At 37.0% G+C, this 24,298-nt stretch overlaps 2 protein-coding genes across 2 annotated transcripts; one reads left to right on the top strand and one right to left on the bottom strand.

The window, feature by feature from the left end:
- Window positions 1-1,418: 1,418 nt before the first annotated feature.
- cav4a (caveolin 4a) lies at window positions 1,419-5,411 on the top strand. Its single transcript, XM_062415934.1, has 3 exons — window positions 1,419-1,737; window positions 1,974-2,161; window positions 5,176-5,411. The coding sequence occupies exons 1-3, from the start codon at window positions 1,519-1,521 to the stop codon at window positions 5,324-5,326; spliced, it is 558 nt and encodes a 185-aa protein (XP_062271918.1). The 5' UTR covers window positions 1,419-1,518; the 3' UTR covers window positions 5,327-5,411.
- Window positions 5,412-10,557: 5,146 nt separating this feature from the next.
- On the bottom strand, window positions 10,558-15,271 carry oxtrb (oxytocin receptor b). Its single transcript, XM_062415461.1, has 2 exons — window positions 14,347-15,271; window positions 10,558-10,820 (listed from the first exon to the last, which is right to left on the bottom strand). The coding sequence occupies exons 1-2, from the start codon at window positions 15,269-15,271 to the stop codon at window positions 10,558-10,560; spliced, it is 1,188 nt and encodes a 395-aa protein (XP_062271445.1).
- Window positions 15,272-24,298: the final 9,027 nt, after the last annotated feature.

Genomic DNA, 24,298 nt, shown 5'->3' with positions numbered 1-24,298 from the left:
AGAGAAGAGTCTGATAAGGTCTAACTGACTGGATTCATAGCTGACCTATTCATAGCCGCGAGGATGACTGGCTAATGGGTCCAAAGGTTGAAAGAGGTGAAAGGTTTTTTTCCTTAAAAGCATGTTGCAAAACATGTTTTACACCTGAGAGAGTGCAGAGACCTGAGAATGCCCTCATGCTGTCTGGGCCTAGTTGAGGAAGCTGAGATAGCATGTAAAATAAATGTATTGGTGCTTCCGCATTGTAGCTATTGATGAACTGGAAAGAGGCCCAAGGCAGTAATGCACCCTCACAGCTGAATGTATTGCTTGTTGTAAACCATCCTCTCTCATAGTACAGAATTTCCTAAGTTAGTTGTGATACTGTAACAGTTTAGAAAAGCATGTGTGAATCATTTTCATTAAATGTTAAGTCAAAGAATGGGGTACACATGCACACCAGATTATATATATATGGAGAGAGGTAATTTCAGAAAGAAACTTAATTTTCATTATTGTCCAGTGGGAGGCAGTATTGTCTGTCAGAACAACTAATACCATGATTCAAATAACAATTCTGTTGTCCTACTAAGCCATAAACAGTCATGGAAAGTAACTTAATGCAGTTACTTGAGTGCAAATTTGAGGTTATTTTGAGGTTATTTTTTCATTTTTCTTTCTTCTTAAATGCTGTGTTTTTACTCCTTATAGTCGGAGTCATAAAGAACTATCTTCATCGACAAGAAGAACAGGAAGTCCTGCAACAAATGGTATGGCCCACACAGAGCCCTGATATCAACAATATGAAGTCAGTCTGGGATTACACGAATAGACAGAAGCAACTGAGACAGCCTTATCCACAGAAGAACAGCCAACCTGCCAAAGAACCTTGTGCCTTCTGTTTGTAGTTGGGGCTCCTTGGCGTCTGGTGTTAATGAGTTGTTAGCAGGTCCACCTAAGCTCCCCTTCAATCAGCTAAAAATGTAAAATTTTACTTATGAATTGAGCATTAGTATTAACAATTTAATTTCGCAATATATATACTCCTTTTATTCTTTACATTGTCACTGGTACTTTTACAGAAGTAAAAATAATCTATCACAGCTTTAAGTAAACACTATCATATAAACTATAATATATAATTTATATATATATTGATTATATAACTATAATCAATATGGCACTTGATATTCTAATATGAATTTACATGATGTGCACTCATTTGTTCCTTTGTTTTACTCTATCCTGCTGGTAAATCTATCTCATATTATATGTGTGGTGCATTCCCAGTGTATATAGACCCATCTCTCTGCTCACAGTATTTATATCCCTCAATCCCACAGCACAGGAAAGTGATCTTCACTTGGAAGACCATCTGCAAATACCATCCAGGGCACTGTAATGTTCCCAATATAACCTCACTGCACACAGCCAGCTGAGGGGTCTGGTTAGTGGCCTTGGTCTGAGCTGTTCGGGGAAGTGATAGGCACCCACTCTGCTCTCTGGATTGTGTTTTCTTCACATGTTTGGATCGACATTATGATGAAAGGGGAAGATTCAGAGGAGGTAGAGATCGATCTGGGGGACTCCAGTGAACATGATGAATTTGATAATGGAGAAGAACCTCAGACGCTGTGGAGGGCCCCTCCTGCTATGGAAGAAGAGGAAAACATTCATACGTCTACGTTAGTAGAAATCAGTGACACAAAGCCTCTGCTCAATGTCAGAGACCCCCGCGGTATCAATGACTGCCTCAAGGTATTGTATTCTTGCATAGTAGCAACTTTGTTTATGGACTTTTTGTGCATTTGTCACATGCGGTAATGCAAATCACACAAAACCACTGGTACAAAACCATTGTACATAGCTGCTTGGATGACTGTACTGCCCTCCAGTGGATATAATTTATTAGTCCAAAGTGACTCAAGCCCTGCAGGAACTTGACATAATAGTTTGCCTTGGTAGCATCAGCGCCACTTTGTCTTTGTCTCCAGGTGACGTTTGAGGATGTGATTGCTGAGCCAGTGTCGGTACGCAGTGGGGACAGAATCTGGATCTGGAGCAATGCTTTGTTTGAAGTGTGCAGGGTTTGGATCTACAGGATAGTCACAGTGCTTCTGGCTATTCCCATTTCAATCATCTCTGGTCTCTTCTTCGCAATCTTCAGCTGCTTCCACATCTGGTAGGTTTAGATCATGCTGCCTTCCTCCACATATTAGGGGAACAACATATTTTCATAATTAGCTGCACAGATAGTCTGGATTTAATTTGGCCATTTCTGATTTTCTGCTTCCACCCAAATAAAATAGGGATGAAAGGGAATTTAGTTTGTGAACTACGGAGGCCCAAAGCCTGCAATATTGAATAAATAAATTGACAAGAATATCATAAAATATATGAATTAACAAAAAATGAAGATTTGACTCACTGAAATGTTTCTCATTTTTATTTCACTATTGATTTGTTAAATAAATCAATAAATCCCCCCCAAACACTATAATGTCAATTTAAATGACATTGGAGTTGTTTCCGCCAACCAAGACCTGCCAGCCATTCACATGGGCCCTTGTGTCTCTTAAAGCTCACCAGCTGTTACCAAAATCTATTCAGCTAGCTCTTCTTAGCAAGAGCAACAACAATGCCCAAATAGAGGCTGCTGATGTAAATAAAAACTCAATGCACAGTTAAAATGTACCTAACCTCCCGTTTTATTTAGGCTACACATAGGTAGCCAACTAATTAGCTTGGTAGGTGCATGAGCTTGGAGTTGGCATTAAAACTAAAAGCCAGCAGCACCAGGCTGCATTCTGAAGATATTCTCAGTGAAAGACACACAAACCTGTGGAAACCAAAAACACTGTTTTTCTCTCTGTGGCCAAATGGAGATTGCTTGCTCATTTGAGGCAAAAGGTAGCTACATGGAATGGCTGAAAAGTTAAGATGGGCACTATTGACTCCACTGTCATGAAAAAAGACATTGTGAAGTAAATGCCATTATGAAATAAACAGAACAAGTACTGAAGAAAAATAGTAATGGAAAAATGCTAAGTAGGCTAAATGAGTAATTTTGGTAAATGACCTCTTAATTTAAAACAAATGCAATGTTGATTTAACTGTAATGAAATACTGATTCTATTATATTACACACGTGGACAAAATTGTTGGTACCCCTCTGTTAATGAAAGAAAAACCCACAATGGTCACTGAAATAACTTGAAACTGACAAAAGTAATAATAAATAAAAATGTACTGAAAATTAACCAATGAAAATCAGACATTGCTTTTGAATTGTGATTGAACAGAATAATTTTAAAAAACAAACTAATTAAACAGGCCTGGACAAAAATGATGGTACCCTTTACTTAGTATTTTGTTGTACAACCTTTTGAGGCAATCACTGCAATCAAACGATTTCTGTAACTGTCAATGAGACTTCTGCACATGTCAACAGGTATTTAGGCCTACTCCTCATGAGCAAACTGATCCATTCTCAGGTTTGAATGGTGCCTTCTCCAGACGGCATGTTTCAGCTCCTTCCACAGATGTGGGACCGAGGATTTAGATCCGGGCTCATAGAAGGCCACTTCAGAATAGTCCAATGTCTTGCTCTTAGCCATTCTTGGGTGTTTTTAGCTGTGTGTTTTGGGTCATTATCCTGTTGGAAGACCCATGACCTGCGACTGAGACCAAGCTTTCTGACACTAGGCAGCACATTTCCCTCCAGAATGCCTTGATAGTCTTGAGATTTCATTGTACCCTGCACAGATTCAAGACACCCTGTGCCAGATGCAGCAAAGCAGCCCCAGAACATAACCGAGCCTCCTCCATGTTTCAAAGTAGGGACAGTGTTCTTTTCTTGGTATGCTTCATTTTTGCGTCTGTGAACATAGAGCTGATGTGCCTTGCCAAAAAGCTCCAGTTTCGTCTCATCTGTCCAAAGGACATTCTCCCAGAAGCTTTGTGGCTTGTCAATATGCATTGTGGCAAATTCCAGTCTCGCTTTTTTATGATTTGGTTTCAACGGTGGTGTCCTCCTTGGTCGTCTCCCATGAAGTCCACTTTGGCTCAAACAATGATGGATGGTGCGATCTGACACTGATGTACCTTGACCTTGGAGTTCACCTTTAATTTCTTCGGAGGTTGTTCTGGGCTCTTTGGTTACCATTCGTATTATCCGTCTCTTCAATTTGTCATCAATTTTCCTCCTGAGGCCACGTCCAGGGAGGTTGGCTATAGTCCTGTGGACCTTACATTTCTGAATAATATCTGCAACTGTTGTCACAGGAACATCAAGCTGCTTGGAGATGGTCTTATAGCCTTTACCTTTAACATGCTTGTCTATAATTTTTATTTCCAATCTCCTGAGACAACTCTGTCCTTCGCTTTCTGTGGTCCATGTTCAGTGTGGTACACACCATGTCACCAAACAGCACAGTGACTACTTGAAACCCTTTAAATAGGCAGACTGACTGATTACAAGTTTTAAGACACCTGTAATGCTAATTAGAGGGCACACCTTAGTTTAACATTTCCCTATGGTCAAATTATTTTCAATCTTTTCTAGAGGTACCATCATTTTTGTCCAGGCCTGTTTAATTAGTTGTTTTTTTTTAATTATTCTGTTGAACCACAATTCAAAAGCAATGTCTGATTTTCCTTGGTTAATTTTCAGTAAATTTTTATTTATTATTACTTTTGTCAGTTTCAAGTTATTTCAGTGACCATTGTGGGTTTTTCTTTCATTAACAGAGGGGTACCAACAATTTTGTCCACGTGTGTAAGTAGTATATTGAAATGTGACTCAGTTAGAGGGAATAATGTGGATGTGTTCTGTGCTGTGGAAAAGGGGAACTATGAAATGGATGGAAAGGGCCAACAAGGCCTAGCAGACACATGGTGAGGAAATATTGGGATGTACCAAGCTATAGTTAGTAAAATAAATAAGTACAAAAACATTGTGGTTTCAGGGAAGTGAAAGAACCACTAGTTGCCTTTTGACATTGCATTAGAAGACAGAAATCTAATAACTTGTACATATCTAACTAAACTAAAGATGAACAGCATGATAAGAATAAAATATATACCAAAAAAAATCGATGTCATAAAGGAACATTATGTGAACTTTGTGAACTGTTTTGTTTTTTTTAAAACTAAAATTTAGTTCTACATTTTCATTTGTGTCTCTTTCTATGACAGGATGGTTAGTCCCTGTGTCCGGTGTATGTTTATTGGTACACGCTGGCTACAGAGCCTGTGGAACATTGTGATCGACATCATTGGGCGTCCCCTCTTCATGAGTGCGGGGAAATGCTGTGGAGGCTTCAGCATTCACCTGGCCAAAGAATGAGGCTCACACAGAAGCACAACCACACTGGGATTGTTAATTATGTGCACATGTGTTTTTAGTGGACTGAGCAAAGGTGGGCATTGATATTTGGTTATTTGATATTTCTTTCAAATAAAATGTTCATAATAATATGTTTACCACAGATAAGACACGATCGACAGATATCTGTCGATCGTTTTTAATGATAACACAAAATGTGTGCCATTTTCAAACAGGTATTTGGCACATTGAATGTTGTATAACAACTATGTTATGATGTTGTGGGTTTTTTTAATATTTTCTGTTATTTAAGCCTATGAGACAAACATTTACTGAGAATTAACTTTTATCATAGACATTTCTAGTTTCAAATGTAGGAATATTTAGTTCTTTAGATAAAAATACATTATATTAGTTGATTTTGATAGGAGGAAATGAAAGTTTTTTTCTGTCTTGAAGATTAGCTCTGAATTCAAAACATAATTATTCTGTTAAATTAAGTGTGCCAGTGGGAAGAGGTTTCACTCTGCCAGTATTCTAAACACATTTACATACTGTATGTAAATTAGAAGACAAGATCTACTTCCAAAGAACTACTGTATATAGCAACTACAGTACAGCCTCAGTAACTCACTCCTCCCCCACTTTAGACTCATTAATGTGATTGAAACAGATATTGTAATCATTCTTTATCATATGTCCTACGGCATGGATAATATAAAGGGCCAGTCATCATTAGAAAAATAAAAATCCAGTATGCCGCACATACTGATTTGTAGGTTTCACAATGCAATGGCCTTCCAATATTTATTCATACATTGAAAACAAACTGATTAAGTTGTGTGTTTAATAACTATAGTGTTATGTACAAAAGAGAATGCAGGCAAACACTTGATTTTTTTCTGTCACTTTTTGGGTGTGGATATAAATGTCTACATGATCTCACCCTAGGTCATGAACTTATTGAGACATGCCATTCTTTACATAAATCAAACATACTGTGGATTTATATGTGTATGGCATCCATACACATGCAGAGAAAGGATTCAAATAGGTAACTTTGTGTACAATATGGCACCTACGTAGTGTACAATGCAATATGAGTCGACTTCCCTCCTTAAGAATTGCTTAAAGTCCCAATGTGAGTTGTCACATTTGTACTAAAACATTTAGAAAACACTATTGAGTGAGTGTATGCATGTGTGTGTGTGTCCCTGCACTTGATGCGGTAAGTCAGTAATAGGTGCTGTTTTTGTGACAGTTTAAGGCAGCAGCAACACAGTTTGCTGGCAGCTGTCTGCTGGCATTTCTGGATTGTAATAACACTGAGCAGAGCCTCATTTATACACTGCCACTCCTTGCCCTCTATAGCTCAGGCTCAGCTTCAGCCTGCTCCTTCAGTCAGAAACCAGGTCCATGCAGCCAGAAGCAGGCGCTCAGGAGAGACAGCCACACCAAGGAGATCAACCTCATCAACAGGGACCCTAAACAAATCAATGGGGATGTGGTCAAAGTGCAAAGAACCTATTTTTATTTTTATTATGACAGATGTTTGTTATGTCAAGATTCAGGTTTATCAACCATAGATATGTGAGTGTTCTATATGGTACCTAAAATATCCATTAGCATGATGTCACTCTTTGTTGGAGATATGTCTCAAGGGGCAAGGGGGAATTTTGATTATGATTTTTTGATTTTGAGAATAAGTGAATCTAATCATTGTGGATGCAAAAAACAAAAAAAACTAACTAAAATCTAACATCAGTTATAGAGTGTACTGAACTCTCTGTCTCTCTCACACACATATACAGATACATTTTTACAGTTAAGCAATGGCCTCAGATAATTCTGGCCTAACATTTGGTCATTTTTTTCTGCCATGACCAACAGATTTTAAACTGTTAATCCTTTGCTAAAACACAACATGTTTTGCTTTAAGACAAGATGAGGAGACTGAGCGCGTTTCTTTATTGTTTAGAAGTACCTTTGACTTTCAGAGCACTTCATGGGTTGATTCATTTTAGATTAATGAGATAATCTTGTTATCTGAGCAGCTTAAAGGGTCAGTTTTAAGCTTTAAGTCAACCCTTAAAGGGTCAATTCACCCAAATCACAAAACAGCATATTTTCACTATATTAATGTCAGGAGATGAATAGGATTTCACAAGTCACATGGAAAGAATTGAAAACAACATTTATAAAACTCAGCTGCTCGGACTGTTTCCAGAAAACATGGCTGAGGAGAATCAACAATCTTTACTTTCATTATGCTATGATAAATATTATCAATCTTTACTTTCATTATGGTATGATAAATATTATCACAGTATGTATACTTTAATAGAAATTGTTCTCATAACATACTGCCAAAAATGACCTTGTTTGTATGTGTCAGGTCAACTTTGAAGATACTGGTGTTACTGCATATTGAGTGTCATTCTGGGCATCCCTTTGTCACTGGTCTGGGGCCTCTTGTTTGCTTGTTTGTCATTCTGCCACATTTGGGCTGTTGTGCCCTGAATTAAGAGCCGTCTCATTGAAGGCCAGTGTGTGAGTCAAATCTACCTGCTGATCATACACACATTCTTTACCTGCTCTTCGAGGCACTGGGGAAGATATACAGCGGCGTCAGAGTGATTCTACACAAGGAGGTGTAACTTCTGTACAGCTACTTTATTCCAGCATGGCGACCAGGACATTTCTCTGACTTTTATGATATCGATGGACAGCAGGCCACAAACAACAAAAAGTGCAAGCTTAGTAGTTGTCATTGTTGTTTGTTTGTCCACACTTGAAGCTGATTTACTGCCTATGAATTACATTAATAGATCTTATATTGTTTTTTTAATACATAATGATACAGCAGAGTCAGAAAATGTTGTAAATACAGAACAAATAGCTTCATTCTAATAAAACAGTATTACTTTTCCCCACATCCTAGATATAAAACTGCAATGATGAATTCAATTTTGCGGTTTTGCCAAATATAACAGTCTAATGACACACTATTGAAAATACATGTGAATGTCAGTTCCCCTAGTTCACCTTAAAACTGCTCCCTGTGGATGGTGCCGTAAATGCAATGTTTTCTTTGTCATTTTGCCAGGTTACATAAAGTAAAAGAAAATTTCAAACAAACTGAATAAGTGTAGAATGTACATTATCTGATCCTGACACTGAGCTTCTCCATATGTTGAGTATGAACAACTGGCACTTTGCCTGGAATCCTACCTTTTTTTTTTTTAAAGAGAAAAGATTATTTGATTGAGTAATCAATGTGGCAACAAGGTGGAACCATTATTTGGGGTTGATTCCAAATTGATAACAAGGAAGTCAATTTGCTCCAAAGTTCACATATTCATACACAGTGGCAATAAAACAACTTTAAAAAGAAGATATATGGTTGAAAAAGATAATGAGGCACAGATGTGGAGCAGTGGAAACTATTTACAAAGTGAATTTTATATAACATCATAACAGAGAAGCACAGTTTGATCTTTCGCACAGGAAAGCCTGCTGAAAACACTGAAACCAGCCTCCTTGAGCTAGAAAGCGTTCGAACGGATTCTGTTTTGTTTGATGGATTTTTATATTTTGTCATTATGGTGATATTTGCATTAAGCCAAACCTTGACAGTGCATATCATCATAATACCCTCAGTGTAATAAATGTCATTCATGCACATTAAGATTTTTATAATAAGAAAAAGAATAATATGTGAATACAATATGGAATGTTTGTACGAATAATTCTTTAAAAGGGCTTTACATATTCCTCACATGTAACAGTCTGCATTAGTGCACATTTGCTCAGAGTAAGAATTTATACTGAGAGCAAAAAATATGAAAAGGTATCAAGGAGGACAAAATAATAATATTTCACTTTATTTGGCTCACATCAGGCAGTCTAGTATACATTGGACAAACCAAACAACCCCTTAAACAACAAATATTGGAGCTCAAAACTGCAATCTGTATTGCCAATATGGTTTATGCAATTGGAAAACATTATGCTGAAGCAAATCATGGTTCACCCTCTTCTTTAAAATTGTGTGAGATAATAAATAAAGAAAATCATAATGCCTACTAGAGGTGGTGATGTTCTGAAGAACAAAGCCCAAAGATCAATGTTTTGGATATACAGACTCAATTGTATGACATCAAATGGACTTAATGATGACTACAGCTTAAAATGCATTTTAAGTTAGGACTGTTTGTAAAGGCATATACTGTAAATTAATTAATTGCTATCTTGTGTTTGATCTTAATGAATCAATGATAGCCAGAAACAGTGTTTTGTGAGGCTTCATATTGTATGAAATACAACTATATACTTGTCCCTGTGTCTAGAACCATGGGATAAGGACAGTGAATGGTTTCTAAATTGTTGGGTCCAACTTCCAGCTGTGTATTAACTCTGCCTTTGTGTATATTATCGAATGGAACTTGTGTGCTTGAAATGCTCCGAAGAAGGCTCTGTGCCGAAACACATAACCATTTTTCTATTGTGAAGTGAGCCAAATAAACAAGTTAAATGTCCTCCTTGGCTTGGAAATTTCAGATATGCTACCTTTTCATATTGTTTTGGAACGTGTTCACTGGATTTGGGGTTTAGCACTCCATTGAGAATCCCATTGTTGAAACGCAACCACCTTTTCCAATTCAAGAATTTATAATATTGTATAATCTGCCAAATATCTTAAAATGCAGTTATGAATTTGGCTTTACTTTCTCATAGAGAAATTCTATCAAATTAGGGAAAATAACTGATGCAACACATTTTAATGATTCAAGGCTGAAAGATGGAGGCATACAAAGACATTTTAAAATGCTCACAGTTGCTTAAACACAAAAGCTTTCAAGCTTAATTTTGAAACGCTGAAGCCCATAATAATAAAATATGTGATTTTTAAAAGGAAAAGAGTGTTTGGTGAAAGCTGAAGGTCCACATCCTTTTCCAAACTGAGTTCACGCAATCACTGTAAGAGACAAAGCGTCACAATACATCACATTTTGTTCACATATTGGACACAAAAACATTTTGTTCTGTTCTCTGTTATCACAGGGTGCTGGGTAATGTCTGGACAGGAAGTTTACATAGCCTATTACGCTCAATTTAAAACATGTAAAAACAAATATGTTTGCAATGTCCTCTGCAGTGCTGTTGATGATAATTAAAACCTTGAAAGTAGGAATTGTGTGATTGCCAGATTACTCGACTGCAGGAAGTCTGGATGGCTTTCAGCTGGCTTTTCATTGTCCAGGTCTGCCTGTGCTGGATGTGTGTGTGAGGCTCCTCTGGCTGCTGGTGGTCTTGATGACATACGTGGAGGAGTTGCTCTTGTGCCTGCACTGTTGATCACAGCTGCAGGAGGAGGCTGTCAGGTACTGTCTACAGCAGCAGAAGAAGCACTGCATCAGGTCGCGGAACAGGTGACCAGCAAAAAACATGTAGATCCAAGGGTTGCAGCAGCTGTTGAGACTGGCCAACAACATGGCAATGATAAAGGCCATGTCTATGAGAAAAGACACAGAGAAGAACAAATGATTCATATTTAATATCTATTCCTACAAGAAAAATATAAATCTTTTTCGATTAATTCCAAATAGGAAAAATTAAAGAATATTGAAAGATAAGTCAAGTAATTTTATATATTTTCCTCATTGTCAAAAAAGAAAACCAAAAATAATTTGATTCTACTAAGACGTACCCAGAGCCTAAAATAGCTTATTTCTGTGCGCCATAAACTCCACTGTTTAAAAATCTATTGCACTCAGTAAAATGTCTCTTTACAAGGAACGTGGGAACTGTTTATTTTAAATCCCCCATACACCATTCTGCAACTTTAAATACTCCCAACAAATATACTATTAGCTCCTGTTTGACGAACTATTGCTAACAAAAGTGAAACTTTATATATGTGAGCTGTTTTTTTAAGGAATTAGTGTTCAGTAAAAACACACAGGGAATTTAGAAAGTATTATTAGACAAACTAACACATCTGTTTGTTTTGGTCTTTTTAATGGGGTTCATTGCCAATGACAAAAATACAGAATATTGCTTGCTTTACCCTTTAAAAAACCCTGGCATCCTGCCCAGGGTGAGCCCTGCATCTCACCTAATGCCTATGCATGCAGTACAGGCTCCACCCCCCTGCTACCCTGAACAGGAAAAGTGGTTCTCTAAAAAGCCTCTTAAAAGTGGCGAGTTTATCTCTATTCCAGTAAGATGCAATCACCTGATTGTGGGATGTAGCCCAAACTCATTGTGTGTGTGCTGTTGTGCATACTTTTTTGCTCTCTTGTTTGCACTTTTATTTTTGGTTTTTGAAACGTATTCACATTAAAATCACTCTGCATTTGAGTATTTTAGTTATATGGTTTAGTCCCTGAAACAAGCTGTGCTTCTATTACACATCATTTCAAGACAAATACATGAAATAACAGGCTGAACCACTGCAATCACAGAAACACTTGGGGATTACAGCTAAGAAAAAAATAGGAGGTTGATGGATGCCATGAAATTGGATTTTAAGCTGCTTGACACATTTATATAGAACAAATGGGATAAATGCTTTCAATCAAAAGAGGCTGACCTGGGTTAAAACAAAAACTCTTTTTTTCTCATTCATTTAATTGATTACATTTCCAATCCTTATAGGCACTGAGCACATACCATTTGAACAGTGGCAAGTGAAAGACTTCAAAGCGTTTAAAAAAAAATCCCTAACGGGGTGAGAGAGAATTAGTGAGCATTGTCGTCTTCTCTCCTCAAGTGAAAATGCTGACCTTTTCTGTTCATGGTGCTCTGATTCCCTATAGTCATTTGTTTTAATAAAAATGTGTGCTGTGTGCAGTGTCAACCATACAGCCTGTCAAAATTATGATAACAGATAAGTCAAACACCCTGTCTAGAGATGATTTGATGCTTTAAGATCTCAGCCGCACAGGAAACAGTCGTCTTAAGGGGAAATATGGCAGAATGACGAACTTAAAACTCTTTTTTTCCACCCTGGAACAATTCACTTTGACTTGCAGTACATTTACCATTGTCTTGTGTTGCGAGAAATGAAAAGAAAAATATTAATCTTGGCTCCTTTTCTGTAATATCTCCTTTTGAAGAGACTGAACTTGGAAAAGTGGAAAGGAGGTGATAGTGAAATCAAAAGGAGGACTTTGATGATACTGTCATTAGGAGCATTGATTAAGAGCGTGCACTATATCAAAAGTAATTCTGGGGATAAAAATTTAAGCAAACATGACACTAGCACATAGAGTCAGATTGTACTTCATCATCTTTGGATCATCTGCAGATAGTGTAATATGATGATATGACCAAGGTTCAGGCTCTGGAAGAGAGTGTTCATGGTTGCACAAAGTGATTGAACTGTGGGATAGAAAACTCACCTGCACAGATTCTTAACTTGAATGATATTTACTTCAAAGAGAAAGCAATAAAGTTAGCAAAATCTGAATTCATTTTCATTCAGGTATGGACTGAAGTTTTCCTTTGAAACAAATATGAATTACATCCATCATGGCCGAATAACATATTATATGTACCAGTTCACCTTTCATGAAACTGCTCCACATCCAAAACAGCATATTGAACTATTTTACAGTGTTGCATCTTTCCCTCTACTCTCTCTTCTTCTTTCTCCCACATACATAACAAAGCTTATCTGTTCATTCTTCCTTGATTCATAGGCATTTTATGGATTTATGTGTAATTATTCATAACTGTAAAAAGTGTCAGTAATAAAAGGTACAACACTTTTTGTTTTAACCTCTTAATGTCATATAGTACATAATTTATCATACAGTCACTGTTCAATGAAGACCACGTATCTCCAAATTTGGTGATTTCGCATTTTCTGATACACTGGAGATTTAGTGTACTTCTTCAGCCAAATAAACTACTGGGGTATCTGAAAAATGCATGCCGAAACTGAAAACAGGGCTGATTTCTTTTTCAAAGGAAAGTTGACATTTTGGAGATCTATGGTTTCTACAGAATAGTCACAATTTAGCTTGTCTACATACAGAACTTCACAGTTTCACAGTTTAGTTTTATTATCTCAGTTCTGTTAAATCACTATGAATAATTTCCTCATTAATAAAGACATGCTAATGGTGTCTTTTTCATTACTTTTCCAAATACATATTGAAATAGTCACAAATAATGTTTAGTAATGCTAAAAGCCAGTAAGAAATAACCTGCAGAATAGTGGTTGAATCCATCAATCCAAACCATGCAGGTCCCCATAGTGTACAGTGCATGCATTAGTGGTTTATGTGTTATATGTGTTATTCATTTATTCCAAATTGAATCCTGAAAGATGACTGGAGCAGGAAAAGGGACACACTGTATGAACACTCATGCAAGTTTACAATATAACAGAACTTGAAAGGTTATGAAACGTATTTTCTAGACTGCTCTCGTCTCTTTTAAAGGCAGACTCAAAAGATATGAGAAACAAAAACAGTACAAATATGCAGTTAAATAGAAATTACATAAATCACTGGAAAAGAGAGGGAAGGAAACTCTTTGATGTCCTGGTACATTTACTCTGAGGGGGGCCCAGAGGACCCTCTCAGAACTGATAACCACTGTAAATGACACTCCCATTCATCTGTGTTACGCTGGGGAAGTCTGAAGTTAAACACCATTGAGTTGCCTTGGAAGTGAAGTGAATTGCTTATGGATTCCCAGAGATACTTTGTTAAGTAGACGAATAACCTTTGTAGCCTATGTGTGAGACATTTATTGCGTTACTGTTGTAGAATTGTTTCTCACATCACAAGGATTATGGGCAATAAATTCACCAGCATAAATCTTACACAAAGATGATGCTCTTCTCATCACCTCTGAGCACTTGGCACACTAGGCGAATAATGTCCTCATAAAGCAATAAACATGATCATCAATCAAGAATGTTTTTAACAAGGTAATAACTGCTTTTGGTGAATACAGGAGATATTTATAACAAGATTATAACTCAAATTGCACTAGTACATTTAAAACGAAAGGTGTGTCGTTACCTTCTCTTGGTGCAGCAGGATCCCAAGCTGACCACATCTGGACAAAGAAAAAGGGAGTCCAGCATACGATGTAGGCAAGGACCACCACAAATGTCATTTTCACTGTGCGGATTTTTGCTTTTGAAATGAGCCTCACGCTGCTCACACGAGAGAGGGGATGAGCGCCTTTGGAGGCCCGTGGAGATAGAGTCAGAAAGTGCTCCCTTCTGGTTTTTAAATTGATGTTTTGCCATAGTTTAAAACATATCAGGCCATAGCAGATGCTTAAAATTGCAACTGGGAGAATGTAAATGCTGAGGCTCATCCATGTGATGTATGCTTTGGCGCCCCATGGCTGCACAAAGTCACCCCAACAGTCATACACACCGTTCCCGACCTCCTTAAGAGAAAATATGTACACCTGAGGAGTGCTGAATATTAGACTAAGCACCCAAGAGGTGATCACACAGAAGCGGTCCTTTCTCTTGTGCACAGATCGAAGTGGCTGGCAAATCGCCAAGCACCTGTCGATGGACATTAGGACGAGCATGTAGGTAGATGCAAACATACCAACGATCTGCACGTATTTGACCAACCTGCACAACAAATCTGACCCGTAGAAGCGAAACGTGATATCCCAAATGAGTTGCGGTAAGACCTGAAAGATTGCAACGACGAGATCTGCGATGCTCAGGTGCTTCATGAAGTAATACATCCGAGAATGGCTGTTCTTGGTGGTGTGGATAGCCCACAGGACGCACAGGTTGCCGGTCAGAGCGAGCAGCATCACCAGGACAAGGACGGTCACTTCCACTTTGGCTACTTCTTCATTCCGTTTCAAAGGATTTACTGTGGTGTTCCCCAAATGGCTCACATTCCCACGACTTGAGTTGTCCCATGACACATTCTGCGCACAGCTATCCTGCTCGCGTAAAAGGTCCTCCATCGTGCGCAAAAGCGCCACTTTGGCGCAGCCAGCTGTCACATCACAAATCCCAATTCAGGACTGTTATCCCTTGTAAAGTTGTAATTTACTGAAAGTTCACTCCGTTTAAGTTTGTCGGGTGAGTTGCCCTCAGGTTAAATGAATGAATGATCCAAAAGTCAAGGTCCCCGTCTGCAGAGCAACAAAACGTAATAAAACACTTTTATTGAAAACTCTGATTCACTGCATATTTAAACAATTGGAACTATCAAAACTTAACAAATAAGGATATAATAACATTATCATATCAAGCTCACCTTTAAAACGAATGCACAGTTGTTAAAGGACCTCAGAGCACCACAGTCCTTATTCCTCGCTACGCCCAGTTTGAATACTGTTTGCTGAAGCACGGTATCTTATCAATGTCACTAACTCCCTCCCCCATCTTGTTTCTCTTTGAAGGAAACTGTCTGGGTTAAGTATGAACAGACTGCATGATACACTCTAAGTCTTTCACTGTCTTTTCACTGTTTCTCCTGCATTGGCTTTATAGGTTTGACTTTGTGGAGTGCAATGACTTTTAAAAGCATTTCGGCAATTCTATCTCGTTGTGCGGTTCTGAGTCGGTCTACAAGTGATCCCTTGTTTTTCTCAAAGGGAGAGAAAAAATAACTGATCCTTCAGTGCAAAGACAAGATGTTTGCCAGTATAGTGAGTCAATAAATCCACCAAACATGCTCAGTGGCTGATGTGAATGATTTAGTATTTGTTTGTGTCCAAATAAAACTATACATAGGCTACATACGTATATATATATATACATGACTTACATATAGTATCAGTAAAACGTTTGGACACAGTTTCTCATTGAAGTGATACACTGAAGGAGAAGATTATTAAAATGACAAAAACAGATGTACTTTACTTTCATGCAGTGGTCAAATTGTGAGCTGTGGTTGTCATTTTGTTTAAATGTTGGATCTCCGATATCTTGAAATGTTTTGGAATGAAGCTTTATTTATTTATTTAACTGATATCCAATTTAACGTAATTGTTTTGTTGTTTTTCATTCCATTTCCACAATTAACTGACCACAATTGTGTTCTGAACATTAAATAGGCTACGCAAAGTAGTCATTAATAAAATATCCACTGGATCATCTGCAATGTGTAGTTTGTTTTCAGTGATTTCAATGAACCTACAATATATTTCCAGTTTCATTCAACCTCAAAGATGGAGGTCAGTTTTGCGTTTGCCTAAGAGGAAAGATGTATTGTTCTCAGCCATAACATGAACATGTGAACATCACATGTACACTGCAAAAACATTTGTTCCTTTGATTTTTGACACACTCAGTTGAACACTTGCAGCTGCTGTATTGTCAATCAGCTCTCATAATATATGGCTTGTTGAATGTGTGCTAGATACAATCAGACCAGACCTGTTGGCAGGTAAATGGGTCTCTTTTTTTATCTGGAATACCAGTTCATGCACAGTACATGTCTTTTTTTTTTTTTTTTTTTTTTTTTTTAAATAACAGTTGATCTACAGAAGTGATGTGAAGCACTCATATACAGACCTGCAGCAAAATAAAGTACTACAAACAAACCAAAAGACACAATTCAATGGTATAGAAAGTGTCTGATTTTAATTTATGAGGAGTTTGTTTTTGTATAATAATTTTGTCTGTTTTAATATTATTTTTTCATCCTTGAGATTACTGGAAAAAGGCCAAATATCTTGATGTCCATACTGAATAATTGAGTTTGTTACTTGCTGATGTCCTGGTGCTTTAAAAGGGTTGTCAGTATCAGTCATCCATCTGTGGGTTAGGTCATACAATAACACCTTGTAATTTATAACATACAATCCTGAAATGACGCAATACTCATGGTTCTCAAATGGATGCTTGCTGTATGATCACCTACTAAAATAATTTACTTTGCATTATGTAATACTCCCACCCAGGAGAAAGGATTTGAATACCTGATTAAGTCAGTTTGGATTGGTTACACATAAGTGATCACTGAAAAAAAGTGCTTTGTATGCAAATCTAGGGAACTACAATTCTGTTCAATGAACTGGCACATAATGATGAAATCTAATATCCCCTAAACATATAAATGTCTTATTTATTTATTTATTTAGTAAATTAGGTTTCTAAGGTGACTTGCTGTTTCTAAGGTTACCTGCTGGAGTCAAGATGTTGCTCTTCTGCTTTTGTTTAGTTGGATTAATCACCTATAAGAAAACCTTTAAAGTGATTCTATTGAGAGGTGACTGTGGAACAAACCCAGGACATGTAGTACAAAATAGTCAAGATGAGCTGAAAAAGTTAAAAATAAAGAAATAAATAGAAGAAGAAGAAGAAGAAGAAGAAGAAGAAGAAGAAGAAGAAGAAGAAGAAGAAGAAGAAGAAGAAGAAGAAGAAGAAGAAGAAGAAGAAGAAAAAGAAAAAGAAGAAGAAGAAGAAGAAGAAGAAGAAGAAGAAGAAGAAGAAGAAGAAGAAGAAGAAAGAGAAGATGTGGGAGAATTACACAAAAGAAAATGAGATTGATGAGACTTGGTAATAATGTCTACATAGAAATTCCAGACCATATTCTCAGTAAAGTCTGCATCCCAATAAGCATAAGTTTAACCAATAAATACTTCTACGGTTTACTAGCAAAACTACATTTTACCCATTTTTCAGTAAATTTCACTCAGAGTATCACTACATATTCTTACAAATTGGTTTAAAAATATTTTATTTTCCTTTTAACTGGCTGGACCAAGTTTTTTCATTTTTTGTTCCAACACATACAATGTGGTTGGCATTACCAGTTAAAACATGTTTAAATCAGTGCTGCCAACAAGAATTTTAAGAACAACTTTCGTTAAAATGCTTAGTCTCAGTAAACATGTTTTTAAATAGAACGTTTGCTTTTCTTTTAAAATCCCAGAAGGCCTTGAAGAGAACATTTGTAGTAATAATTTGTTTATTGGGAACATGACCATTTGATCATTGGGACTATGAATGTTACCATTTTTTGTACTGTACCAGAGTTGGCTTGTAGCTAGTTTTCATCTGCAGTCCCATAGGTCAATATAAAAACATAAAACAACACAACAGCAAGCAGTACAAAGCAGAAAACTTACAGGACACAAACTGCAAAGCTACACACTATAGCACATCACATACAATATAGAGTCAGTGGTTAAAGAGCTGAGAAGCTTTTAGCAGGCAATTTGGTTTTAAATGTGCTGATGGAAGTGCAGCTCCTCATGTCATCAGGTAAGGCATTACACTGATTAGGGTTTTCTTATAGAATGCTGAGCACCCGAATGTAGTGCAAATAAATGGTATGGTACAATCTCTTAAAGAGAATATTCTGGAGGATCTTATATCCAAAATGTTCTCTTCTGCACCCAAAAACCTGGTCACAAAAAGTAGCACAGTAGCACAGCAACCAGCTAGCAGGCTAAACTGGTCCGCCAATGCTAGTGTTAAGTATTCAATACTTGAACACTGACTTTAGCTGATGAGCCAACACAGAGTAATAGAGTTAATTAGCCATATAACCTATCCCCATGGCTCCATATGAATGTTCAAATGAGCAACCAACAAATCCTCCAGTTGTTTGCCGTCCTTCAACTGGTCCTGCTGTTTCAGCGTGTCTCTGAAGGAAAAAGAGCTGACGTCTACCACTGACCACACACAAGGTTGCCAAGTTCACTCCTATTATCAAGTTCATTTTACATTATTTTGTCAGGTTGCATAGTCAATACAGCAGTTTAGTTACTATTACTTGTTGTGATGGCTCAAGTTTACACATCGAACTGAGGGTGTTTAAATAAAAGGTGACATTTTAAAGTAAAAGCACTGAAATAATAATTTCTTGTAGAATTTAAACAAATAATAGAGGTTATAATTATGAGGCCAAAAAAATTGCTATTTTCATTGCAGAGTTTTAGTGAACCAGAAATCTTTTTGAAAAGAATTCCACATCTCTGTTCACTATCTTCCAGGACATACTGTATGCCAGATGGCTGACATGCACCATTTTCCTGTATCAATATGAGGGCTGTGAACTGCTAGTTTTGTCATATGCAAGTCTTGGTTGATGCTAGTGACATTTTATGGTCGATTCATCATTCAGCACAACATAAAACAAGTTGAGAAGGTTGCATGTAAATCATGTGTCGATCTGGGTGCTGTTATCTTAGACACATGTCCCAATAAACTGCAGGTATGACACACACAAAATGCATTAATCACCAACACTGTTGAAGCACACACTCCAAATGAAATGTGAAGATTTTGAATCCTCCAAAGAGACCATTGGGTTGATAATATTCCACTTTAAAAATGTCTGCATGGCCCCAAGCAGCCAGTTAATTCATTTATGTCTATGGCAAACTCTGGCAAAATGTCATTCAATCAAAAGCATCTCAAATATTAAGACAATTACAGCATGGCTCACTACTTCAATATAATACAATACGTGTCAGACATTATGTAATGCATACGATGCATAGTACCTCTCTGAAGACCTCATAATGCACTCAGCACACCATCCCTCCTAAAAGTTGTAGCAAACCTTTACACTACACTAGGCATGAGTAGTTGGGCACACCCCCAAGCCCTGTCGCTCTGTGCTGTTGTGTACATATTTTAAGGGCAACAGCTAATTTGTAAGATGCTTTAACAGTATGGTCATAAACAGAATATGACATGTTAAATAAACTCATTGGTTATGATATAACAAACATGGCCTTCCAAAAAAACAAGTACATGTATTAAAGATGAAATTCATTGGGACAAAACTTGGGTGAGCTTAAAAAATCATTTAATAAAACCATCTCTGCTTAGGTTCTCAGCTCCTCTCACAGTAGGTTTAACATTCATTAGAAGCTCAAATGGAAACCTGCCTCAAATGCTCTGCTCAGTAATTATTTATGTACACATGATTATTCATTTTTATGTGGGAGATAATGCACCTCAGGTGAACACTAATGCAGACCTGCCAGACGTTATTTCCAATGGGCAATCAATTTGTTGTTTTAAATTGATGTATTCCATCATAATTTGCTATAAAATTACTTAATGGCTAATTCTAACTGGACATTCTTTATCATAAAAGGTACTAAGTTGGAGGCCACATTTTCCATAACAAAGACTTGTTTGAGTATCAAATAATTACCCTTTGCAAGATTGCGATTGCAGTTTCCTTCTTCAGAAATATTTGATTTGAATTCATGCCATTTTCATGGAGATGGAAATCAGTACGCAAAACTTTGCACTCATGTACTTTTAAACTGTAGTTGGGCCCTGACCTGACCTGACTAAAAGACATAGCCTGGGAATCTTTTGTTATTGCTGGACAGGTGATCCCATTGGTTGGATGAGGGCCTGTTAAATGGCTGTTGGGGGTTCTTTGTGTAATGTGTTATTAATAGATTTTAAAAAAAAAAACAAAAAAAACAAATGGTAATTGAGAGCAGGCAAATGTTTTCTTACACTCTCCTTAGATCAACAAAGCAGGTGACAGCAACAGCGACTAAAATGGAAATGCAACTGATAAGCAAAAATGTGATATATCTGATTTTATTTATCTTTCAGGTGTAGCAGAATTGAGGTGTCCACAGGGTGGAGACTGATACTAACCCAAACCCAATCCAACCCATGTTATGTTATAGTTATTCATTCTTCAAAGATAGAATCAAAGGATTCTATCTTGCCATTAAAAAAAACTTACATGGAAAAAAATCACATATACACTGCCTATACAGAACAACACATGCTGGCAAAAAATACAAATCGTCATTCAGCTTACATTTTTAGTTTCAATATCACTAAACAAACTGCAGCCAGACATTAGCTCACTAAACTTTAACATTTCATTATAAGAGACCACTGTTACATTACTTGTCAATATCAAGTCCCAAAATATTTAGAATTTGATTGATATTGTTAAACTCAGGACATTGCCTCATCTGAATATCAGTAGTAAAACAGTGAGTGTGGACATGATCAAAAGTCAGACAAGGTCAAAATTGCCAGAAAGTAAACCAGCTGTATCATTTGGGATTTTGAGGAGATTCTCCCTTTAGCAAGTTTTTTTTTCTTTTAATCCATTACAGACTATTAGCTTGTCAGACTAATACTGTACTACATGCTCTAACTGTCCTACTTCCAACAAATGATACATATTGACATATACCATTTGAAAATAATGAAATCCGAACCCAACACAAACCTAAAACTATACACAACAAAATGAGCCAAAAAAAAAAAAATCAGAAATCTATTGGAATATTACCTGTGTGAGCCAGGTGACAATAGTGGATGTTGGTACAATGGCAAGACATCTAAAACATGCAGGACACATTCATTATTTTGTTTTGCATGAAAACTGTGTGTGGGCTGTGGCAAAAATTGTTCATACATAATACAATTCACTGAATTTACACAGTTATTTGGCTTTACAGCATTATGATTTTCTTCTTTTAATATTCCCAACATGGAGTATTGGAGTGTACATATGTGGTTTGTATGGAGAATTTTACAATGAAGGCTCTTCAGTGAGGAAAAACAATCAGAACAGACAAAAAGTGGCCCAAGTGATACAATCATGACCAAATATAAACACATCAATGTCAAAAGGTAACATTGATTCAAACGCACATCAGTTCATCGGAATATTTTAAAATGATGTTGGCGTGTTGTGACAGTCGTTGCACCGTGATGTAAATGAAGAGGCAGCCTGCTGTGGGAATTCCTGAACACACAAGGGTCACTGCGATACAAGGATAACAAACCTGTGTGTTTGTTCAGCTGCCCTGTGGTTTCCAAGCACTCACACAGGTATAAACCAGCAGTCACTCTCTTACTCCTAACCTGAAGCATGTGTGTGGTGATGAAAGGGTCAGAAATCACATGCAGAACTAAATCATGTTAGCGTGACCAACACATGGTTTGTGTGATCGCTGCCAGGCAAAACAAACACTGTCTCTAAAAGTATTTTTTCACTTCAATGTGCTTGTTGTGTGTAGGATATGTTCAAAGATGGTTTTACATTTGCTCAAATTTTCTCTCTGGAGAAAAACAAAAATAGAATATGTGTATAATATTTTAAAATAATTTTGTTGTCATTGGTGACGGATAAAAGTTGCTAGTCTGATTTCCACCATACCTGAAATACAAAAGTAGTAAACACATTGTAATTGCTCTTATCAGGTGTAAATGTTGCTTATTTGTTTTTGTTCTTGTTTTTACAGTTGAAAGTTTGAGCTTTACAGTGCAGAATAATGTATATGCAGACTTTGACAGAAGGCTGTTTTCACATTCATCTGCTGAAAGTGGTAAGTTTCTCTGTGTTTTTGTTTTTATTAATTTGTGACATCACAAGTACTTTTGACCACAAAACAAACACATCTTGAGTGGCAACTCTGTCAGAAAGTAATATTACACCTGTAACGCTGGCTGTGGTCTATGTCTGTCTCTCCATGTCCCAGTAAGCCTTGCTATAGTAAGGCATCATGTCAGGACCCTGACACAGGCACCTCAATGGAATGCAACCTTTATTGATCTACACTTTTGTGTTAAGATTTATATTGTGAAAAGGGCATATTAAGCTGTTCATATTTCCAGTGCCTTTTTTTTACGCTAGTAGAATGGACATAAGAATAGCAAAACACAATCAAAAGAGTACAGACTATTTCCTGTTTCATTCTACAGGACCTCTTGACAGTGCTGTGGTTTTGCAGAGGTGCGTTGTATTAGTCATGAATAGTTTGCACCAAATGTTTCATGCAGAGCTGCTAACGTAAGTAAAACAAAAGAAAACTGTCCTTCTGTGAATATGATGTTTTTTCCATGAGATCTTTGAAATTGTACAACTATATTGGCTGAGTGAGACAATAATAATCAATTGGATTTAGAGCCAACAGTTTCAACAACTGCTCCAGCATGTGGACTCAATTTAAAGTTACAGGAATAAAAGCCAAGCCTACAGATAATCCATAAGACAGCAGTATAGAGCCTCTGGCACTTTTATTAGACGATAACATACTAGTTTTAGCATCTGTAATGTCTGCGCCTGAGCTCAGTGTATGGAAAATCAGTCACATGCATGTGTCTAATCAGGTTTCCATGCAAACTGCTACATTGACTTTCAGTGACGTGCTTTTTAAAGAGTGTGCTTCATTATTCTCTAATGCTATAAATTAGAGCTCCAATGATGCCTTTACCAAGTAAACTTCTGTAATGGAAAAAGACCTCAAGGGCATCAGAATATGAAGATTTTAATCAAATGCTAAACTTCCGACTCCTTAGAGCGTCCTTTACTACAACAAAAAGCTGAACAAGACATTTTTCAGTGACCAAAATGTTACACTTAACTTTCATTAACTGAAAACACACTGAAACAATGTTGACACTTAAAGTGACCATGCCCTTAATTATTCATAACTTTAAACCTTAATACAAATGTAAAAAACTATTTAAAATAATAATAAAAACATACAGTAGCCTACAGTACAGTTGTCATTAATGGTGAAATTAACCATAGAGAACAAAACAATTGTTTCTACTAGGCTGTGAACCTGTTTATTTTTGTTGTAAAGTTGGACATTTTAATATGGGGATGTATTGAGCCAGTCTCAAGTGACCATTTGAGGAACTGCAGTTTTTTGGCACATAGCACATTGGCTTCATTTGTCAGAGGTTGTCCCTTGACTACAATCTGTTGTCGGATATTGGCCTCAAACTGATAATGACTATCTTCTGCTTGATACAGACTAATTACAAATTACTAATTCGCATCAGCATCAGTTTCCCACAACAAGGTATATTGGTTCATTTTGACTATTCATTCTTCAACTACAGGTTTTTGTCTTTGCACGTGTCACATTGGTGCCAAAGTTTAAGAAGATGTGATTTTTCCACAGTCATACATTGTACCAGAGGAAACATTCTTCTTCTGCATTTCACACTGAGTGATCTGTTATTTGGTAGCTGTGGGCAGCCAGAGTTCAGCACCTTGGAACCAAGCAATTGTTATATCA

The sequence above is a fragment of the Scomber scombrus genome, chromosome 3 (assembly GCF_963691925.1).
Source record: "Scomber scombrus chromosome 3, fScoSco1.1, whole genome shotgun sequence".
Lineage (NCBI taxonomy): Eukaryota > Metazoa > Chordata > Actinopteri > Scombriformes > Scombridae > Scomber > Scomber scombrus.
This window is presented reverse-complemented; position numbering and strand designations above follow the sequence as displayed.

Excerpts from the sequence above, each read along its gene's own strand:
- cav4a (XM_062415934.1), top strand. The coding sequence starts at position 1,519 with ATGATGAAAGGGGAAGATTCAGAGGAGGTAGAGATCGATCTGGGGGAC. Across the intron at positions 1,738-1,973 it reads GTATCAATGACTGCCTCAAG|GTGACGTTTGAGGATGTGAT; the intron begins GTATTGTATTCT and ends CTTTGTCTCCAG. Across the intron at positions 2,162-5,175 it reads TTCAGCTGCTTCCACATCTG|GATGGTTAGTCCCTGTGTCC; the intron begins GTAGGTTTAGAT and ends TTTCTATGACAG.
- oxtrb (XM_062415461.1), bottom strand. The coding sequence starts at position 15,271 with ATGGAGGACCTTTTACGCGAGCAGGATAGCTGTGCGCAGAATGTGTCA. Across the intron at positions 10,821-14,346 it reads TCCTGCTGCACCAAGAGAAG|ACATGGCCTTTATCATTGCC; the intron begins GTAACGACACAC and ends CTTTTCTCATAG.